At 48.0% G+C, this 20494-nt stretch overlaps 1 protein-coding gene and 1 long non-coding RNA gene across 4 annotated transcripts in view; both read left to right on the forward strand.

Moving 5' to 3' along the window:
- Positions 1-4089, forward strand: part of LOC105488798 (polypeptide N-acetylgalactosaminyltransferase 18) — a 361583-nt gene extending 357494 nt beyond the window's left edge. For all 3 annotated transcript variants that reach the window (XM_071075098.1, XM_071075099.1, XM_071075097.1), the window contains one exon: positions 3678-4089. In XM_071075098.1, the coding sequence (XP_070931199.1) occupies positions 3678-3824 (147 nt within the window). In that variant the 3' untranslated portion in view covers positions 3825-4089. The remainder of the gene's footprint in view (positions 1-3677) is intronic.
- A 4147-nt stretch (positions 4090-8236) lies between these two features.
- On the forward strand, positions 8237-14201 carry LOC112427860 (uncharacterized). Its single transcript, XR_011610815.1, has 3 exons — positions 8237-10609; positions 12389-12522; positions 12739-14201. It is a non-coding gene; the product is annotated as an uncharacterized lncRNA (long non-coding RNA).
- Positions 14202-20494: the final 6293 nt, after the last annotated feature.

A 20494-nucleotide genomic window follows, 5' to 3' on the forward strand; every position in this document is an offset into this window, starting at 1 on the left:
ACAATAGCAAAGACTTGGAACCAACCCAAATATCCATCAATAATAGACTGGATAAAGCAAATGTGTCACATATACACCATGGAATACTATGCAGCCATAAAAAATGAGTTCATGTCCTTTGCAGGGAGATGGATGAAGCTGGAAACCATCATCCTCAGCAAATTATCACAACAACAGCAAAGAACAGAAAACCAAACACCACATGTTCTCACTCATAAGTGGGAGTTGAACAATGAGAACCCATGGACATTGGGAGGGGAGCATCACACACTGGGGTTTATCAGGGAGTGGGGGGCTAAGGGAGGAATAACATTAGGAGAAATACCTAATGTAGGTGACAGGTTGATGGGTGCAGCAAACCACCATGGCATGCATATACCTATGTAACAAAACTGCACATTCTACACATGTACCTCAGAACTTAAAGTACAATAATAAAAATAAATTTTAAAAACCCACCTACTCAAGCCTCAGCAATGGCGGATGCCCCTTCCCCAACCAAGCTTGAGCATCCCAGGTTGACCTCAGACTGCTGTCCTAGCAGAGAGAATTTCAAGCCAGTAGATCTTAGCTTGCTGGGCTCTGTGGGAGTGGGACCCACTGATCCAGACCACTTGGCTCCCTGGCTTCAGCCCCCTTTCCAGGGGAGTGAATGGTTCTGTCTCACTGGCATTCCAGGTGCCACTGGGGTATGAAAAAAAAAAAAAAACTCCTGCAGCTAGCCCAGTGTCTGCCCAAAGAGTCACCCAGTTTTTGTGCTTGAAACCCAGCACCATGGTGGTGTAGGCACCGGATGGAATCTCCTGGTCTGCCAGTTGCGAAGACCATGGGAAAAGTGCAGTATCTGGGCTGGAGTGCACCGTTCTCCCGGTACAGTCTCTCACAGCTTTCCTTGGCTTGGGGAGGGAGATCTCCCAACCCCTTGCACTTCCCAGGTGAGGCAACGCCCCACCCTGCTTCAGCTTGTCTCCCATAGGGCTATACCCACTGTCCAACCAGTCCGAATAAGATGAACCTGTACCTCAGTCGGAAATGCAGAAATCACCCGTCTTCCGCATCGATCTCGCTGGGAGCTGCAGACCGGAGCTGTTCCTATCCGGCCATCTTGACAGTGAAACCAGAATCTCATTTTAATGTTTAAATATTATTCCATCCTGTGTATATACCACATATTCTTTATTCATTAATCTACTGGATACTTAGGTTGATTCCGTATGTTGTCTATTGTGAATAGTGCTGCAATAAACATGGGAGTGCACATATCTCTTCAATATGCTGGTTTCCTTCCTTTTGGGTATATACCCAACAATGGGATTGCTGGATCATACAGTTTTATTTTTGAGGAACTTCCATACTGTTCTCCATAGTGGCTGTACTAATTTTCATTCCCACCAACAATGTACAAGGATTCCCTTTTCTCCACATCCTCACCAGCATTTATTATTGCCTGTCTTTTGGTTAAAGTCATTTTAACTCGGGTGAGATGATTACAGTTTTTGCTTACATTTCTCTGGTAATTACTGCTGTTGAACATTTTTCCATAACCTGTTTGCCATTTATAAGTCTTCTGTGGAATGTCCAGATCTTTTGCCCATTTTTTAATAGGATGTTTTGTTTTCTTGCTATTATTTGAACTTCTTATGTATCCTGGTTATTAATCTCTTGTCAGAGGGGTAGTTTGCAAATATTTTCTCCCATTCTGTGGGCTCTTTGTTTCCTTTGCTGTGCAGAAGCTTTTTAACTTGATGTGATCCTATTTGCCCATTTTTGCCTTGGTTGCCTGTGCTTTTGAGGTCTGACTCAAGAAATTGTTGCCCAGATCAATGTCCTGGAGCGTTTCCCACATCCTGGCGTGTTTCTCCAATGTTTTCTTCTAGGAGTTTCATGTCTCAGATTTTAAAGTCTTTAATCTATTTTGATTTGATTTTCATATATAGCAAGAGATGGGGGTCTAGTTTCATTCTCTCACATTTTCCCAGGCAATTTCTTGAAAAGACTGTCCTTTCCCCATTATATAGAGAACCAAGTCTTAAGACTCTCTTGAGATGTCAGTTGTTGCTATGGGAATGGTCATGGCAGAGTTAGATGACGTCCTTGGAGAAGTTTGCCACCTCTCCCTCTCTCAGTGCACTTCCCACTGTGAGCTGGAAAAGGCACAAAATGAAGAGCACCAGCCCAGCTCGTAAACTGAGGTGGAGGAAGTGGAGGTGGGGCATGGGTGGGCAGTCGAGAACACTTCCTGGAGGAAATGGAGCAGGAGTTGAGCTTTGACACATGGTTGTGGCTTAACCTGTCATGGGAGCATGGGGAAGAATCCCAGGCAGAGAGCACAGCTTGTTTTAAAGTTCAGGAACCCTGAGTTAATGTAAATGGGATCAGAAAAGTACAAGGGATTTGGTACAGCTGTAGCAAAAGTCATGGAGCTTGGAGGAGGATCAGAGACGAGACTAGAGAGAAGGGCAGCACTGAGCCATGGAGGCCTTCGGTGCTGCGCTAAGGAGCTTGGGCTTTGTCCGTTAGGCCAAACGTGCATTTTCGAAAGATCACCACTCCCGCCTCTAGAGGTTGGAAGAGAGATCCATTAGGGGGCTGACACAGTTATCCCAGAGAGAGAGAAGTTGGTGGCCTGAACCAGGGCAAGTATGATGGGAAAGGGATAAGGGGACAGTCACATGACACAAGAGAGGTAGAACTGCCAGGACTTGAGGCCTAATTGGATGCTGAAAGGATAAATAAATGAAAATGTCCATGTTTCTCACACAAATACCTGAGACAGAAACACAGGAGTAGGTTCTGGGGAAAAAGTGAGTTTGACCATATACTGAAGTGCCATTAAGCTACAAGGAGTCCAATTATGAGGACCTCTACCCACCAAAGCAATTCCGTCTGCTTGGGAGGCCAAAATCTAGTTGAGCACAAGTTTGGTGGTAACTCGGAGATGCTCAGACAGTCCAGGATGCCACCTCAGGCTCACAGCCAGCAACCCAAAGGGTCTAGGCCCTGAAAGGATTTCACTACAAAAATTGGGGGTTGCTATAGGGCTGATATGAAGAACAGAACATCAAGGGGCTTTGGGTCGTAAACTGAATGAGAATGGCTACAAACATTCTGCAACATCAGTAGCATGGGGGAAAAATCTCGCATGTCAGGACTCAGGGAGCCTAATGGCCTAATAGACAGTATCCAGGAGCTTTGGTTGAAACCAGTACTGATGACTCCAGAGGTCCAGTTTGGGGCATGGACCCTAGGAGCAGGAAGCCCCTGGCCTCTGGTGATGCTCAAATGAGGGCCAATGATGGGTTGTCCCAAGAAACTAGGCTTTTCAGAGAGGTGGCCCAGCCAATGGCTATGGGGAGCAAGGCCCAGCCCCTGGGGTAGGAGCTGTAGGTGCAAACAGGTGTGCCACAGCCCAGCTAGGTAGACAGAACTGGGGGTGGGGAGGTCTGTCTCCTAGCAAAGAACTAGGGCTTTGTGAAGAGAGCTGCGGCAGATTCAGTCTTCCGGAGGAGACAAACACATCAGCGATGGGGGAGCCTGCAGTTTCATGGGAATGCTAGCCTCCTGGGATCTGGCCACACAGATAATGTCAGCCCTCACTAGCCACTGGGCCTGAGGCTCCTGAATCTCCGTGTGCTGCCTCTATGCCCTCTGACCCCGCTCTCTGCCCTGGCCCCTAGGGAGGAGCCATCCAGAACCGCAAGTCCAAGCGCTGTCTGGAGCTGCAGGAGAACAGCGAGCTGGAGTTCGGCTTCCAGCTGGTGTTGCAGGAGTGCTCGGGCCAGCACTGGAGCGTCACCAACGTCCTGCGGAGCCTGGCGTCCTGACCCACTTGGGCCACTTCCGGCTGCCTCTTTGCTACTGTGTAGCACCTACTGCAACGCTGCCTGCTGTCCGTGTGGGGTTGGAGTCAGGGGAACCAGGTTAGTGGGCCCCCAAGAAGAGCTTTTTATTTCCTATTCAATTTTCGTGGAGTTTATAGAAAGACGCTAATTGGTGGGTGATGGTATGATATCAAACTATTTTGCAGTTGTAAATAGGTGACAAATGGAAATATTTATAACTGACAATAAAATATTATTAAGAAAAGGGTTTTGCAGTCATTTGGTACTCTGTGAAGATTCATGCCTGGCTCCTTTGAACTTGGAGTTCTCGTAGCCAAAAATGTGTCCCTGTGTGCCCTTCTGGCTTCTCGTCCTTCGGAAAGGGAGTTTTAATGACCAGCACTCAGTGGGAGCTTGTTGTGCAAGCTGCCAGCTCTTTCATTAGACCCAAGGCAGCAAGAAGGGCACTATGACCTCAGGTTCCTACCCAGAGGGAAGGTCCCCTCTGCCTCTCCCGTGGCAAGTGCCCCTCTGGAAGATACCTGCAGCCCTTCATTCCTGAGGAACCACAGTTGCTCACTGGCCACTGGAGTGTTGTCTGCTGGACTTCAGGCCACCCTGCCTTCTCCTGAAGTCGCCAACTTACCACCTCCTTTACCCCACAGAGCTGCCCCCGCCCAGCCCCTCGTCAGGACACTGCCTGTGTCCAATTGCCAAGACCGTTCAGGCTCCTCCCATGAATCAGGGGTTTTCAGTTTCCTTCAGCTGCCATAACAGATCTCCACACACTGGGCCGCTCACACAACAGACAATGATCGTCTCACCGTTAGGGAAGCTAGGAGTCCAAAATCAAGGTGTTGGCAGGGCTGGTTCCTTCTGTGGGCTGGGAGGGGAATCTGCTCCAGGCCTCTCTTCTGGCTCCTCGTAGTCTCAGGCCTTCCCTGGCGGGGCAATGGCCATCTTCTCCCCCATGTCTTTACGTTGTCTTCCCTCTGTATGTGTCTGTCTCTGGGGCCCAAATTTCCCATCTGTAGGAGGACCCCAGTCATGTTGAATGACAGGCCACCCTAACAACCTCATTTAACTTGATTACCTCTGTAAAGATTATCTCCAAATAAGGTCACGTTCTGAGGTACTGGGGATGAGGACCTTACCATATCCTTTTGGGGGGCTCAGTTCAGCCCTTAGCACCTGGCTCACTCATGCAGGGCTCCAGGTCAGCCCCCCTGGGCCAGCCTCAGGAGAGCAGCAGCGCCAGAGTGGAATCTTCTTTCTCAGAGCCTGCTGCCCAACTCGCAGTTCCTCCAACAGCTTCAGCAGGATGTTCCTTGCTGCAGTCCAGCAGCCCTGCTTCTGGTTGGGGGAATCCCCCTTTTTCAGGTTTGAAGGACTCCCCCCCATCCCCCTGCCCAGCACCCCCTCCAGCTCCCTAGCTCACAGCAGAGCAATGACCAATAACAGGTGCTAAGACAGGAAGGACAGGAAGCCCTTTCTGCAGAGGTTTCAGCCCCTCCCCCATCCTCACCTTCCCTTAGTCCTCTTTCCCCAGGGATTCTCCTACTCTGGATCAGTAATTTATAGTTGAAAACTGATGAGCATGGTGGAACCCCCTGGACCTATGGAACCCCCAAGGGAAGAGAGCCTGTTGTCTCAGGCACTCTAGCATACCCAGAAATCTATCCAGCCCAGGGCTCACCTGGAGGGGCCCCCAGGGCTCCCCAGGCCATATCATAGATTCCCCTTCAAGTTCACATTTAACTCCCCAAACAGCCCCTTGGGCTCCACTGCAGACCAATGAAAGGACAGCCAGACATTCTCCAGGCTGGCCACACCTAATGGCCACCACCTACCACCCGGGGGTCAACACGGGGAGCAGGAGCCTCAAGAGGAAAGAGGCTCCCCTGGGGTTGCAGGCACTGCCTTTGCCATGCCCTCAAAGCCAGGGCTCCAATATCCTCTTCCCCTGTACTTCCTTCCATACAGAACTGGACTGTACTCATCCCTGTGCTTATTCCAAGGGGCATCTCCCTCTGACTGAAGCCGTCCCATGCTCCTACATTCACTCTGTTACATCTCACTCTACCCAGCTTTCTTCACCTCAAAGCCACTACTTCCATAATCTCCCTTGCATCAATGCCCTGCCCCAGTGTTCCCAAAGTCCCTAAACTAGCAGCATCAGCTGGAAACTTACTAGAAACGCATGTCTGGGACCCCATCCCAGACCTCTGGAAGCAGAAACGATCCGCGGTATAACAAGCCCTCCAGGTGATTCTGATTCCCTGTTGAAGGCTGAGAACCACTGCCCTGCACCACCCTCCCTCCTATGTGTGCCTAGGCGTCTGTCTTCAACAACATCCTTTCATGCTACTGTACCTCCTCATGCCTGCACCCACCTACATCACACCTTCACTCTCCACCCCGCGTCCCTGGTGCAGAGGACTGAGAGTGAACGTTGGAGCCAGACAGCCTGGGTTCAAGTCCTGTCCCTGCCACTTACTAGCTAGGTGATCTTGGGCAGCTCTTGACCTCTTTGTGCTTCTGCTCCCTCTCCTCAAAAAGTGGGCATACTAATAGGGTATCTTTTATGGTGAAAATCATGAAATAATGAAGTGAAAATCATGAATAAATTTATATGAAACAGAACAGTAATGGGTACCTTGTAAGTGCTATAAAGTCTTAGCTATTATTACTTCATCCATTGGCATCCTGACACCCAGTTGCTGTCACTGAGATCCACACCTTGCTACCATCTACACTCACACTTGGCCATGCCTGTAAACGTCCATATCCCACCTCACCTATATTAACACCAACTTGTGTCTCTACCACCTGCCTGGAGGCACCTGTTCTCACTGCTGCCTATAGCCCCATACCTACAAGTTTCACACACCCCTGTCCTCCTGTAAATGCACCCAACATCAGCCCACTCCCAACGATATCTACACCCTGAGGGGCCAGCCTGAGAGCAGCAGCCTCCCCTGTAAGCCAACCTGGGGGCAATTAAAACAGGGCAGGGGAGAAGCTCCTCCTGAGACACCAGCTCACCATTTCCCTTGGTCTGGATGACCAGGGGGAAGAGGAGGTCCCAACATGGCCCCTGAGGACACTGACCTCCTGGGAGTGGGAACCATATGGCCAGTCCAGGATCTCCATATCTCAGAGTTATAAGCAGCAGAGGTTCTGGTGGGGCTGGGGCAGAGGCAGGAGGTCAGAGCACAAAGGAGCAAAGAGGGTGAGGAGGCCCCAGCCCACATCCAGCCTGACCCTGTCCCAGCCTCAGCCAGCTGCTGCTGCAAGCCAATAGCGGCTGTTTAGGGGCTCTCTGAACATGCTGGAGTGAAATTGATTGTTTCTTAATGATTTGCACATTAAACACCTGTGTTTCCTGCTTCCACTGCCTTCCCTGATACTGGAAAGGACTCTTTTAGCCTGTGCTGTAAGATCTCCTATTCAGCCAGCCCTGGTGCCTGGCCCACCACCCAGTTCCCTAACTCAGCCCCCAGCCCTTGCCTAGTTCCTGTCCATGGTCCCCTCTGTTATGAGTAATGAAGGAAGAGAATGGGCTCCTCACACCCCCCACCCCCAGAAGATGGACACAATTGTCAGCAGCAACAATGGCAGAAGCCAAAGTGCACTGGTTGTATTCTGGCCAGACTCAAAGTCACTGCCAGCCAAGCAAGGTGACTCACGCCTGTAATCCCAGCACTTTGGGAGACCAAGGTGGGTGGATAACCTGAGGTCAGAGGTTCGAGACTAGCCTGGCCAACATGGTGAAAACTGTCTCTACTAAAAATATAAAAATTAGCTAGGTGTGGTGGTGGGCACCTGTAATCCCAGCTACTCAGGAGGGTGAGGCACAAGAATCACTTGAACCCAGGAGTCGAGGAGGTTGAGGCTGCAGTGAGCCAAGATCATGCCACTGCACTCCAGCCTGGGCAGTGTGAGACTGTCTCAAAAAAAGAAAAAAAAAGTCACTGCCAATAGTCATATAGCTCCAGCAGCCTACATCTCTGCCTGAGGCCTTTCTCTGGCCATAGGCACCTGCTTAGCCTGTGCAGGGCAGACTGGAAGTATTAGAGAGTTTGGTTCATAGGAACAACCCCCAGCCAACAAGGGAAAGGCCTCCTCACCCTTCAGGGGTGCAAATGGGAGGCCCTGGAGGGACCCAGTTGCTCCTGAATGCCCCCGGCCTTTCCTCCCTCATATCCCTCACTCCTCTGCACTTGTCCCAGTCACCTCCCAAATGCTTGTCCCTGAGTCTGCTTCTGGGAGAAGCAGCTTAAACACACTCCTTTGGATGGTCCCCACCCATGGCCCATCTGCACCTGGACACCAGTGATATCCAGATCCACATGTATACCCCCCAGAGCTCTCCTCTAAGCTCCAGGCTTGATCTCCCACTGCTGATGGGCCCTGGGCAGGTGTGTGGCCATAATGCAGACAGTGCTGATCTGAGGGCCCCCACAAGGCCCGGCCCAGGGACCAGGACCAGCACCACCTCCACCAGGTGCTCAAGCCAGACACTCCTTGCAAATGAGCTCTTCCCGTCATCACCCCCCACCACCCCTTCTTGCCCTCAGTACATTATGGCAGTGATGCCTCCGAAACAACTCCGAAATCTTCTCCAAGCCTTTTTAGCACTCTCGTGGACAGCCTCCCCAATTCATCTGTCCTCCACACTGTGATAGTTACAAGGGTCTTTCTGAAACACAAATATGATCAGATCCCTTCTTGCCCGAAATCTTCAGTGGGTCTCATCAAAAATTTTAAATGACTAGCTCAGGCACCAGCCTTGAAGCTTTCTCCTTTGGTGAATCCAGAGGCCAAGTATCAGAAGCCCAGTGTCCAGGCTGCCACACACACCTGGTGCCATGGTGTTAGTGCCCCGTATCTTCTCCCCTATTTTGAGGAAGTTTTGGGCGAGGTATATTAGTTTGCTAGGGCTGCTGTTACAAAGTGCTACAGACTGGGGAGCTTCAACAACAGAAAGGTATTGGTTCACTGCTGTGGAGGCTGGGAGGCCAAGATCAAGGTGTCAGCAGGGGTAGCTCCTCCTGAGGGCTGTGAGGGAAGGATGGCATGGATCTGTTCCGGGTCTTCTCCTTGGCTTGTGCATGGCCTCTTCTCCCTGTGTCTCCTCACATTGTCTTCTATGCATATCTCTTCTTCTTATAAGGATGCCAGTCATATTGGATCGAGACCCACGCGAATGACCTCATATTAATTTCATTGCCTCTGTAAAGACCCTATCTCCAAATAAGATCACATTCTGAGGTACTGGGGGTCAGGACAAGTTTGGGGTTGGGTGACACAATTCAGCCTCGAAGCTTCCTCCCTTCAAGGAACAGGGACACAGAGGAGGGGTGGTGAGGGCCAGGCCAGGCCCCAGGAGGCTGCCTACACTCATCCCACCTTGCTCAGGCAAGTCCTTCCTTGTTGGGGGACAGCACTATGGTCCTGGCCTCCACAGAGATAAGGGTGGGCACTTCACAGGTGATAGGGAATTTTTGCGTATCTAAGGCATTCATCATTGTCCTCTGTGTCCATATCCCTTTTAAAGAAAACTGTCCCAACCACAGTCCCAGGTGTGACCCTGTTTGTGCCATGATCATAGTTGATCCAGCTTGACCCATGGGCAGGTATTTTGTTGGCTGCCAAGTAGGTAATGACTAAGCACAAAATGACCAGCTGGGGCCAATCAAATTTTGCCTGTGAATTTGCACCATGACACACAAAGAATCAGCCAGTTGAAGTTGGCCAGGAGCCATAGTCATGCACAGGACATGCCCAGGGGAAAAGCCAGCCCCAGAGGACCAAGAAACCAGAGCCCTGTGCAGGCTGGGATCATGGGGAAAACCACAACTGAGCAGAGAAAAGAAAGTCGTCAATGAGCAAAAGGCAGCAAAGTGGCCCTTGAGCTGCCTGGGTTTCCTCCTCCCAGACCCAACCCATACACACCCTGATGTTTTTTCTTTTCCCTCAGCTGATTGACCAGCTCCCTGCTCTTTACAACAAACAAGACTGATAGAAGCAGGATGTAAAGATTTAGATACCAGGACCTACTCCCTCACAGCCCCTCGCCCATGGGGGAATGCACACACAATCCCTACAACGGCTGTGCACACACGCAACAGAGGTTTACACGTTTCACCATCTATGTACACATCCATGCACAGGCTTACATAGCCCCACACATACACATGTGCACACACATGCAGCGGGTTGGACACATGCAGACATACATGTACATACTCAGCTACACAAATGTGCATGCGTGCAAACACACTGACTCCAAAGAGAAAAGGGATTTCTGCTCCTCCCAGAATCTGCTTTTGTAAGAATAGGGCTGTCATTTCACATGGCCCTTGTGAAGCAAAGGCTGTTGGAAATCAGAGCTCTTTTATTCTTACCATTGCTTTCTCATCACAAGCAAGAGATGTAAGGGTTTTCTGAGGCAAGACAGAGGCATTCACTCTCTGCCCTTCAGATTCTATCACTATGGTCACAACACTCTAAAACCCGGGAGAACAAACAGGACACAGTCACCCAAAGACGTGTCATCTCTCAGCCATGCTCCATCTCCTGCCTTCAGCTCCAAACAGGAGGGAGGGGAATGAGGTAGACACCCTAGACCACATGTAGCACCTGACCCCAGAAGACCCTCAAGTCCCACTGCCCTGCCCTCTGCCTCAGGCAACCTCTCTACTCACAGTCAGGAATTTTAACCTTCCTTGTTGTTTCGGAAACAAGATTGAGCAGAAAGAGCCTGGAGAGACATTAGCCCTAATGTGAGTGTCTTTTAAAATTATATGGTGTGGCCACATCGTGGAAACCAGGTTTTAAAGACTGTCACCACAAAATGTCTCTGCATCCCTGTCCATTTGAGCCAAGTGGTCCAGATCTGTACCCTCTAGGCGTCTCTTCCTCCCCGTGAGCCCCTCTCATTGCTTCTGACTCCTGCCGCTGCCATCCTCACCACAGCCTCTAGGGGACACTGTGCTCCCACCCCTGGTTCCTTTATGGTTCAGGTGAGGCACACCAGGATTTCCAAAAGGAATTGAACTACTAAAGGAGGACTCCAAGGAAAAGATCCCCAAACCAAAGAGATAGCATGAGAGTTATTTCTTCCCAATACTTTCTGCTCCCTTAAAGTTGTTCTACTCATGCCTTTCCACAGGCCTGGTCTGTCTTCGGTGTCTAATCATGGAAATGCCCCTGGTAGAACCTGACCCTTTCCCCAACAAGGGGAAGAAAAGCCCCTTCTGTACTCAGGATATGAGTCAGGGCCTTGAATCTGGGGGCGGGGAGATGAACTGAAGAGTTTAACAACCGAAGTTCTTCAAAAGCATGGCTAGGGTAGGGTGACGCACCCCGAGACAAGAGCAGAGGCCCTTCCTACCCTTAGAGCTAGAGGGGCAAGGAAAGGCAGGAATGCGGCCAGGTTCACTGGAGGCTGTAGCCAGCAGGACCCACAGCCAACGGTGGAGGAACCCCCACTGTAGAAACCACAGCCGTGCGAAGAGGGGAAAATCTCTCTCTCCATCTGCTATCAGATATTCTACTAAAGCCTCCCTCTGGCCAAACCCAGCTGGGGGCGGGGGTCGGGGGAGCCACTGATTCAGCCCACAGGGGTCCATGCAGAGCAGGCCAAGAAGAGCAGGGAATGAGTCACCAGCACACGCCACCCTCAGCCTAGCCCTGGTTTGGACATCACAGGCCACTTGCCTATCCTCTCTTGCCAGCTCGCATCCCTCACCCAGTCCCTGAATACTCTTACATGGACACTAACCATACCACGTCCTTTGACATTTAACAATTCCTTTTATTGATAAGAGAGAGGAGACAGGAGAGAGATCTCCCCCAATTACAGCGTGAGTCCTCTGAGGACATCATTGGCACTGCATCCTTCTGTCTGATTCCTCTGGGTTCATTGAGACCCAGATCCCCTCTCATAGGCTCAGTTCCTCCTGATCTCTAAGGTGGGTGGTCATGAACAGCCCCAGCCCCATCAGCATGCAGGGACTTGGAATCAGTTTTGATGCCCTAGATGAGTCTGGGGTGAGTTTTGATATTGTAGCCTTGGAATAGCAAACAGACTCCATCTGTTTGAGGGCATTCAGTTGGTCCTGGCTGCCTGCAGTGATGTGTTGGGGAGGATTCTGAGGGTCTGACTTCCATAGGCAGCAGTACCAGAGAGGACGAGCAGGAGATGGGTGAAGTGTGCGTGTGTGTTAGGTATTTGGCCTTTCCATCCTGCCCTTTCTACCCCATCTGCTGTGCTGGCTGAAGATGTCTTTCTCCCAGCAGGAACTGAGTATCCCCAAAAACCTCGGCCCACTGGGTTGGTGCTGTAGCCGCCCCCCCCCCCTTGGCTAGGGTGCCACCACCAGGGGTCACCTACTCATAAGTGCTGTGTCCTGCTCCATAGACACAAACCCTTGGTCATGGTCACCTGCCCCAACCACAAGAACCCTCCAGATGCATTTGAGGCGCTGGCCTTTGCTATAGATGCAGTTTCCTCAGCCCTTCCCTCCTCTCTTTGAACTCTGGCTCCCTCCCCTTTCCAGCAGGGAAGGGGGCTCAAGTCTCAGTACATCTGCTCACCTGCTGAGCTCACTGGATTATGAGTGGTGTCTAAGAGATCCTAAAAATGACAATAATAACATCAATTAATTGATGACTTCTATGGCCAAGCACTGAGGCAAGTACTTTTATTTTCTCATTTAATATTCAGTATAACCTTATCACATAGCACTATTATTAGCACCCTGTTTTACAGTTGGGAAAACTAAGGCACAGAAAGGCCAAATCATTCGATAAGAACATATAACTAGCAGAGGCTGGATTTGAACCCAGGGAGGCTGACGGTAGAGTCTTCCCTTTTATTCTCTACTATACTATCCTGCCTCCCTTCTAGACCCTGGGAACCCTCCCAGTAACCTTATGCTGGAAGCTTCCATTGATACCAAAGTGTCCCACCCTGAAGTTCTACCTGGACCGAAGGAGCAATGACAACTAACACCTATAGAAGTGCCAAACCTGGCCCAGTAATATACCAGTGCCTACCAACTCGCTTAAACACGTGTTATCCTACAAGGTGATTCCAGTACTATCATCATTTTACAGAAGAAGAGACTGAGGCACAGAGGTTAAATAGCTTGCCCAAGCTAGCAAGGAGTAGTTGCCAGAATTTGTACTCAAGCCCTCTGCTGCCAATCATCTGTGGTCCTAACCACCATGACCTGCTACCTCCCAGCTACCTGACTGCCTACACACTTCTGCGGAATCCACAGGAAAAAACCTCTGGGAACCAGCTTCCTGTAGCTCCATGTGCTGCCAGGGCTGTAAGCACCACCCCCTGTTTCAATTCCCTAGCGAGCCTGCCCTTCCAAACGTGACCACGGTGGGAATGTGATTAATGAGCCAATTATTTCTGTGGAAGACATCGTACAAAATAAATAGCCCATTTCCCTTCAATTTACTGTTTTAATAAATAAATAGCGCTCCATGCTCTGGTTTCGTTTATTGCTGCTCATACCTGAAAGTTTGTGATGAATCTTCTTGTTGTTCATTTCCAAAATTAATCAGATCTGCCTGATGACTTTGAAATATAGGACTGCATTTGTCCTTCGAATGTTAACATCAAGGCACCTAGGGCTGGGGGCAGGGGGATGAGGATGGGGAAAGGCAGGCCTGAGAAAAGACTGAGCAGAGGGCAGGATGCCCAGAGCTCTGGATGCATGCCATGCACACTGAGGCCCGAGTGCCCACACCCAAGAACTGTGGCCAGGGAGGCTCAGAATACAATGTCATGATTTATGGTTCAAGGAAAACCACCAGGAGTGACAAGCACATGAGGAGGGGCAGAAACTCCTCTTTCCTCTACTTGAAACTTTGGCCAATTGGCCAAACCGGGGATGCTGAACAAGAAGATTCCAACCAAGCTCCACCAAATGGGCCAAACTCACAAAGGTGTTTACCTTCTTTCCAGGGGTCACAGCGATTGCATAGTCATTTATTCAACTGGTTCTTTTGTAGACACCTGGGTATGGGCACAGAGGAAGAGAGCAGAAGTCTAGGTGTCTGTTGTAAGGTGCTTACTATCTGAAAGGATGTCTTGGGAAAATGGTAGCTCCTCAGTGTACAATGTGATCAGAAGTAAAAGAAATTCCACAATTGAATGTCTGTGATGTGCATTTATATTCTACACGCTTTGACATTTATCTTATCAAGTCTTACAATATAGCTCATGAGGTAGATAGTAAATACCCATTTTATAGATGAGGAAAGGAAGAGGTTCAGATGAGATCAATAATTTGCCCAAGTTCTCAGAGCTACTAAGTGAAAGTGAAATAATTCAAATGCGTATCTAGGTCTTCAGACTCGAGGATCAATTGTTTTTCATATAGAATATAGGTATATTCTCTGTGTGAGAGAGACAGACAGACAGAGAGACAGAGACAGAGAAAATCTGGGCTGTGATAGTCCGAGAATGCCACAGAGAAGAGGTGGTCATTATAACCATAACTGGGCTTTTATGGGTGAATAGGAGTTTTCTGAACTGAAAAGGATAAGAGAATGATACGTCAGCTAGAAAGAAGACTTAGGTCTAACTTAAAGTAATGGTAAAGGAAGGTGAGGAGATAAATTATCAAGCATGGTGAATGACTGGCTATGAGGGGTGAGAGACAGAAAGGCATATACTTAGAACATGGTCACTTCCCTTCACCTGGTATCTCTTGGCAGCGAGGGGATCTGTCTCATGTCTGCCCCCAATCTTCCCTCGGTTCTCTCCAGAATGCAGGATTATAATCTCCAGGATGCTGCCTCATCCACCAGCTGAGGCTGGCATTGGCCAGCTGCCTCACTTTAATTCCCCATGCCTCCGCTGCACAAGGCTGTCAGGTAGACCAGACCTCTCTGACATGTTAGTGGTAGCAAAGGCAAATCACAGATGTGAGAGCAGGCCAGGTTTTCCATTCATGCATGCTTTATAAAGCTTCCTCATAGTTCAAGGGGAAATACACAAATACAAAGGTTAATCCTTCATAGGGTGTCCATCCCCCCTCATGGACAAAGCTCAGCTCAGAGCCTGAGTCTCTGGTCCTTGGACCTGCCCTCTGGGAGAGTGTCCCCTTCTGCAGTCTGTATGAAGAGACACGGTGTGGCTCTCCTTCCCACAGACTTGTCTAGAATTTAAAAGAAGACCACATCCTACACACCCCAATTATCATTGCAGCCTCCTCCCCTGTCTCCCCTGACTGGCCCTAATCCCCTTCACTCCAGAGTTTCTCAGCATGTGATCCACCCCTACCTGCATCCCCAGCTGGGATCACCAATGTTTGTAAGATGCAGATTTGGAAACCCCCTGCTGCAGATCTACCCAATCCGGATCGCCCAGCTAACACTTTCTAGTCCTTTGGGATTCAGCTTAGAAGTTACCTCCTCTGAAAGTGTCCCTGAGCCTCCAGGGTGAGGCTGGGCCCCCCTCCGTGCCCTTCTGTAATTGGTTATCTACCCTACCAGACTGAGCTCTGTGACAGCAGTGACTTTGCTTCCTCCCTGTGTTCCAGTACCCACTCCAGCACCTAGGGAGAGCAGGCAAACCAAAGGAAGGGAGGAAGGGAATGGCATGGCCATGCTTGGCTGCCTTCTTCCCAGCAGGTGAGGATTTGGACCAATTCTTCTTACCCTAAACTCAGCCTCTGAGTTTCAGAGTAACCCTGACTTGGAGAGTTCCAGACATGGAACCAGGTAAGTATAGGGAGGATCATCCACTGCAGTTCCTGATTAACAATACATCCCCACTGGGGTCACAGATTGCTAGGCCTGGGCCTGGAATCCCTGTTGGCCTTGCCAGGCCCCTTCCCCTTGGGACTGAATACTTGGTCTGGCTGCAGAATAATCCTTCCCTGCGACTCTGCTCCCACATCGACCCATCCTTAAAACCTTGGGACTCCTACCCTCTGTAATAAAAGAAGATCAATATCAGCTTTGCCCTGAGTGAGAGTGTGTGTGTACGAGGGCAGGCATGAAGCATGTGAGTGCAGGGTGGTAGGCTGACTTGCGCATATGTGCATAAGGGTGCTGTTATTGTCCCTAAGGGTATTTTGGAATGTGCTGTGGAATGAGTTTTTCTGTCTGTGATACATGTATATATAGCCAGGTTTTTTATGTGTGTATGCACAAGGTAGTTTTTCTGACATTGGTATGATTGAGCCTGTTTTTATTTCCTTTATATTTATTCTTTGCAGAGTCTCCACAGATCTCTTGAAATCATTTATTTACCTATACTGTCCTTCCTGCTAGGCGATGAGAGCCTTGAAGGCAGAGACATTACTTGATTTGTCTTTGTATCCCCAGCTTCTAGCACAGTGCCTGCCATGCCTGCATGTGTTCATTCATTCATTCCTTCATTCAACATATATGCATCCATCTTCTAACTATGTGCTGTATGTTGGGGACACAACCATACATGAAGAGAGACACAGTCACTGCCCTCATGGAGCTTAGAGTCTAATGGAAAAGACAAATACTAATCAAATAATTAAACAAATAATGTAAAACTGCAACTGTAGAAAGTACTAAGAAAGGGACATATGGAGGCCAAGTCGGGTGGATCACCTGAGGTCAGGAGTTCGGGACCAGCCTGGTCAACATGGTGAAACCCCACCTCTACTAAAAATGCAAAAATTAGCTGGGCATAGTGGTATGCACCTGTAATCTCAGCTACTCAGGAGGCTGAGGTGGGAGAATTGCTTGAACCCGGGAGGTGGAGGCTGCAGTGACTGAGATTGCACCACTACACTCCAGCCTTGGGGACAGAGCAAGACCCCTATCACAAAAAAAGAAAAGGGGGAGACACACAGAATCCTGACAGGGTAGAAAAGGCAGATTAAACTAGTCAGGGAAGTGAGAGGCAGATTCCAAGGAAATGACACTTAAGCTGACATGTATATGAGAAGGCATGACTGGAGGATAGAGGTATGTCCTTCCATTCTGCAGAAATAGTCCATGGAGAGGCAGTGAGAGGGCCTGTAGGAAAGCTCATTGTGGGGAGCCAGAGGAATGAAGGGGCGCTAGGGGAAAGATGGGGGTGGAAGGTGGCTGATACTGTCCCATGCAGGGCCTCTATACGCTTTGTTAAATATAGAGTCCTTCTCTTCCACATGAGGGAATCCACTGAAAAGCTGTAAGCAGGCGGATGACAGGATCAGTTGTATTTGATGGCTAAATAGAGTTGATAGGATGAAGGCAAACCCAATCCATGGGTAGACCAGGTAGCGGGTAGGAATAATGGTAGCTTGGACTAGGCTCATGGCAGTGAAGATGGAGAGAAGAATAAATTTCAGAGGCATCTAGGAGGTAGAGTAGATAGATCATAGCAGGGGCTTGAATATGGAACCTGAGGAAGACAAAAGAGATGAGGGCAGAAAGAGGCACATTCGCTGGTCTGGAGAACCTTTCAAGAGAACCAGTTTAGAAGGCAAGAGCCTGAACTCCCTGTCTTAAACCTTTTGAGTTTGGGGGCCCTTTGAGATGTCCAGATGAAATGTCAGAAGAATCTGACAGTAGGATATGTGGATCTGGAATGTGCACATGGCAGGCGATAAATAATTGTGTCCTAAATTGATGTTCCCAGCTTCTCGCTCCCTTCCACCATTTCTTTTCATCAAGAGAGAATGATGGTTCTTAGAAAATTTAGAAATAGACATGACTCACCTTGGATAGAGGCTTTGGAAATGAGAAGGCTCTATAAACCCAAGTCATTACCAACTGCCAGGTGTACAGAGTTTTACAGCTCACAAGGGGCTCTAACTCATTTGAGCTTCACAATAACCTGGGATTATTCCATCCATTTGAGGTTACATGGCTTGTCCTGAAAAATCATATGTTGGCTCAAGTGTAACCTACTTTCTTATTATCATCTGCCTTCTGGAAGAATTGGGACTGCAAAAAGCCTACCTTACGAGACACATCAATTCAATCCACTTTACATATATCCTTGAGCACAAATTGAAAAGGCAAGGAAGGGGCTTTGGAGGCACGTTAAGACAGTGCCTGCCCTTGAGGAGTTCAGTCTACGGGACAAGAGTCTCCATTGATTATAATATAAGAAACAATGCGGTGAATGCTATAGGAACCCCTTTTAAATAATGTTTTCCTGATTATGAAAATAGTAAATGTCTAATGCAGACAAATGCATACGTTAGCAGGTTTTAGGTGGAGTTTCTATAATTTGCAATCAAAAGAATCTTGGCCAGCCGCAGTGGCTCACACCTGTAATCCCAGCGCTTTCGGAGGCCAAGGTGGGCGGATCACCTGAGGTTAGGAGTTCAAGACCAGCCTGCCCAACATGGCAAAACCCTGTCTCTACTAAAACTACAAAAATTAGCCAGGCATGGTGGTGCATGCCTGTAGTCCTGCTACTCTGGAGGCTGAAGCAGGAGGATTGCTTGAATCCGGGAGGCAGATGTTGTAGCGCACGGAGATAGCGCCACTGCCTGGGCAACAGAGTGAGACTCCTCAAAAACAAAACAAACAAACAAAAAAAACCAAACAAACAAAAAACCCAACTGATGAGGTTATTTTGAGAATTGAATCAATTAAATTCTATGAAGTGCTTAACACAGTACTGTACCTGAAATATAGTAAGTATTCGATTAATGTTAGCAGCTCATATTCTTATTCAATCTATTAGAATGGTAGGGCCAGCAACACAGAAGGCTTTTTACACAAAATACCGAAAAGCTTCCTGGGAGAAAACTGATGGTAACGGAAGAGAAATTCAAGCACTCAAGACTAGTTCAATAAGAAAACCTTAGTTGGTGTTTGCCAGTCAGAATAGTCTTCAGCTCAGCTCCATCGTAAGGACAGGCTGCCTGCTCTGCGGACGAGGGGTAGGGTGAAGACAACAGGGACGAATGTACATAAAGCCAGAAGTTTCTGACACCACCCTAGAAGATGTTGGGTCACAAAGGGCTTAGGAAGAGTGTGAACAGCTCAGCCTAGGAAGGGGAGAGAGAGAAGGCCTCTATTATTTTGAAAAACAAACAAACAAAAACACACCACAAACCTTTGTTACTTTGAGGCATCCCACACTGAAAGTTCAATGAGAACTAGTTTGCTGAGGGGTTCAATACCCCAAAATAAACAAGTTTCATATCTTTACAGCCTTGTTTCTAAGTATTTAAATACAGCAGGCCCTGCGGGGGTGGGAAGAGGAATAAAATACAAGTTCTGCCTCAAGGGTTAATCACCTGAATAAAAAGTCTTATTTATTTTTAACTCACCAAAGTATACCAATAGCATCTGTGGTTTCCTCATATTAGAGCTAATGGATCTTCATAAAATTTTAAGCACGACTGAGTTCCTATGACCCATTTTGTTACCCTACTGAGTTAACCAGTGCCTCTATGACATGCTGAGAATTGCCATTTGAGGAAGAACTAAACGTGTTTGAGCTGACACTTGTATAATTTTCTATCTCCCATGTTGGTCTTCATGGGAACAAAGGCCGTAATGAAACACATTCAAGTTTTAGAAGCCTTTGTTGGAGATGTACTTATTGACCCCTTATCTTCCAATGGAGACAGCCCTTGCCTTGCTCATCTCTGAGTCCTGGACCAAGCACCTCTTTGCAGGGGACTGGAGGTACAGGCCAGGGCTCTCGTTTGTCCAAATCACCTTTCACCTCTTGTCCCTAATTCTCTCTTGAACAATCAGCAAGATAATTCAGGTCTCAGCTCTTGACTTTCTTAGCTCTCCCTGCTACCCTGATATCAAACAATCCTTCCTCTATGAATAGCCAAATCATCCCCCCATAATTCCTTGTATAAACTCCTTGTGTCAACGCTTTGTTTCAACCCTGGGTCTGAACAGTTTCATCTCAGACATCTGACAACTCTGGGCATAGCTAGGTTCTCTTAAGCTTCAGAAGGGTAACAGTCTGGACAGTAGTTAAGAACAAGGATCAAAAAACATTGTAAGAGAACAGCATATACAAGTAGATAACAATACTTTTGAAAACCTGGAGAAAGTGCACAATTTTTTAGTAAAATACACATTTACCTAAATTGACCCAAGAAGAAATCAAACTCCTGGGTGACCATGAGAAAAAATTGGAAAGGCTTTGAAGAGCTTGCATTAAAAAAGAGCTAAGACCAGGTGGTTTAACACCTGAGTTCTATCTAACCTTTGAAAAACAGATAATTTCTGATGTTAAAAATATTCCAAACCACCTTAAAAATGGGAAAAAAATCTATTTCTCTTATGAAGTTTATATAAGGTTAGTATTAAAAGTTAGCAATGCTAGCACAAAAAGATAGACTAGAGACAAGTCTTACAGATGAATATAAATACAGAAATTATCAATAAAATATTAATGAATAGAAACCAACGTAACCAAAAAAGTTAATGACTAAGAGAAGGCATTACTTGAGGAATGGTAAGTTGTTTCAATATGAGGAAATCTATCAAAGTTGTCCACTATGCCAAAATATTAAGAGATAACCATAGGATTATATAAGTAGATGCTGAAAAGTCATTTAGTAAAATTTGGGACATTCCCAATAAAGACTTAAAGAAAGAAAAGGAAGAGAAAGAGAAACAAAGGGAGGAGGAAGTTACATAAATAGAAGTATTTTTACCAAAACCCACCAGCAAACATTTTT

Source organism: Macaca nemestrina, chromosome 12, assembly GCF_043159975.1.
Source record: "Macaca nemestrina isolate mMacNem1 chromosome 12, mMacNem.hap1, whole genome shotgun sequence".
NCBI classification, from domain to species: domain Eukaryota; kingdom Metazoa; phylum Chordata; class Mammalia; order Primates; family Cercopithecidae; genus Macaca; species Macaca nemestrina.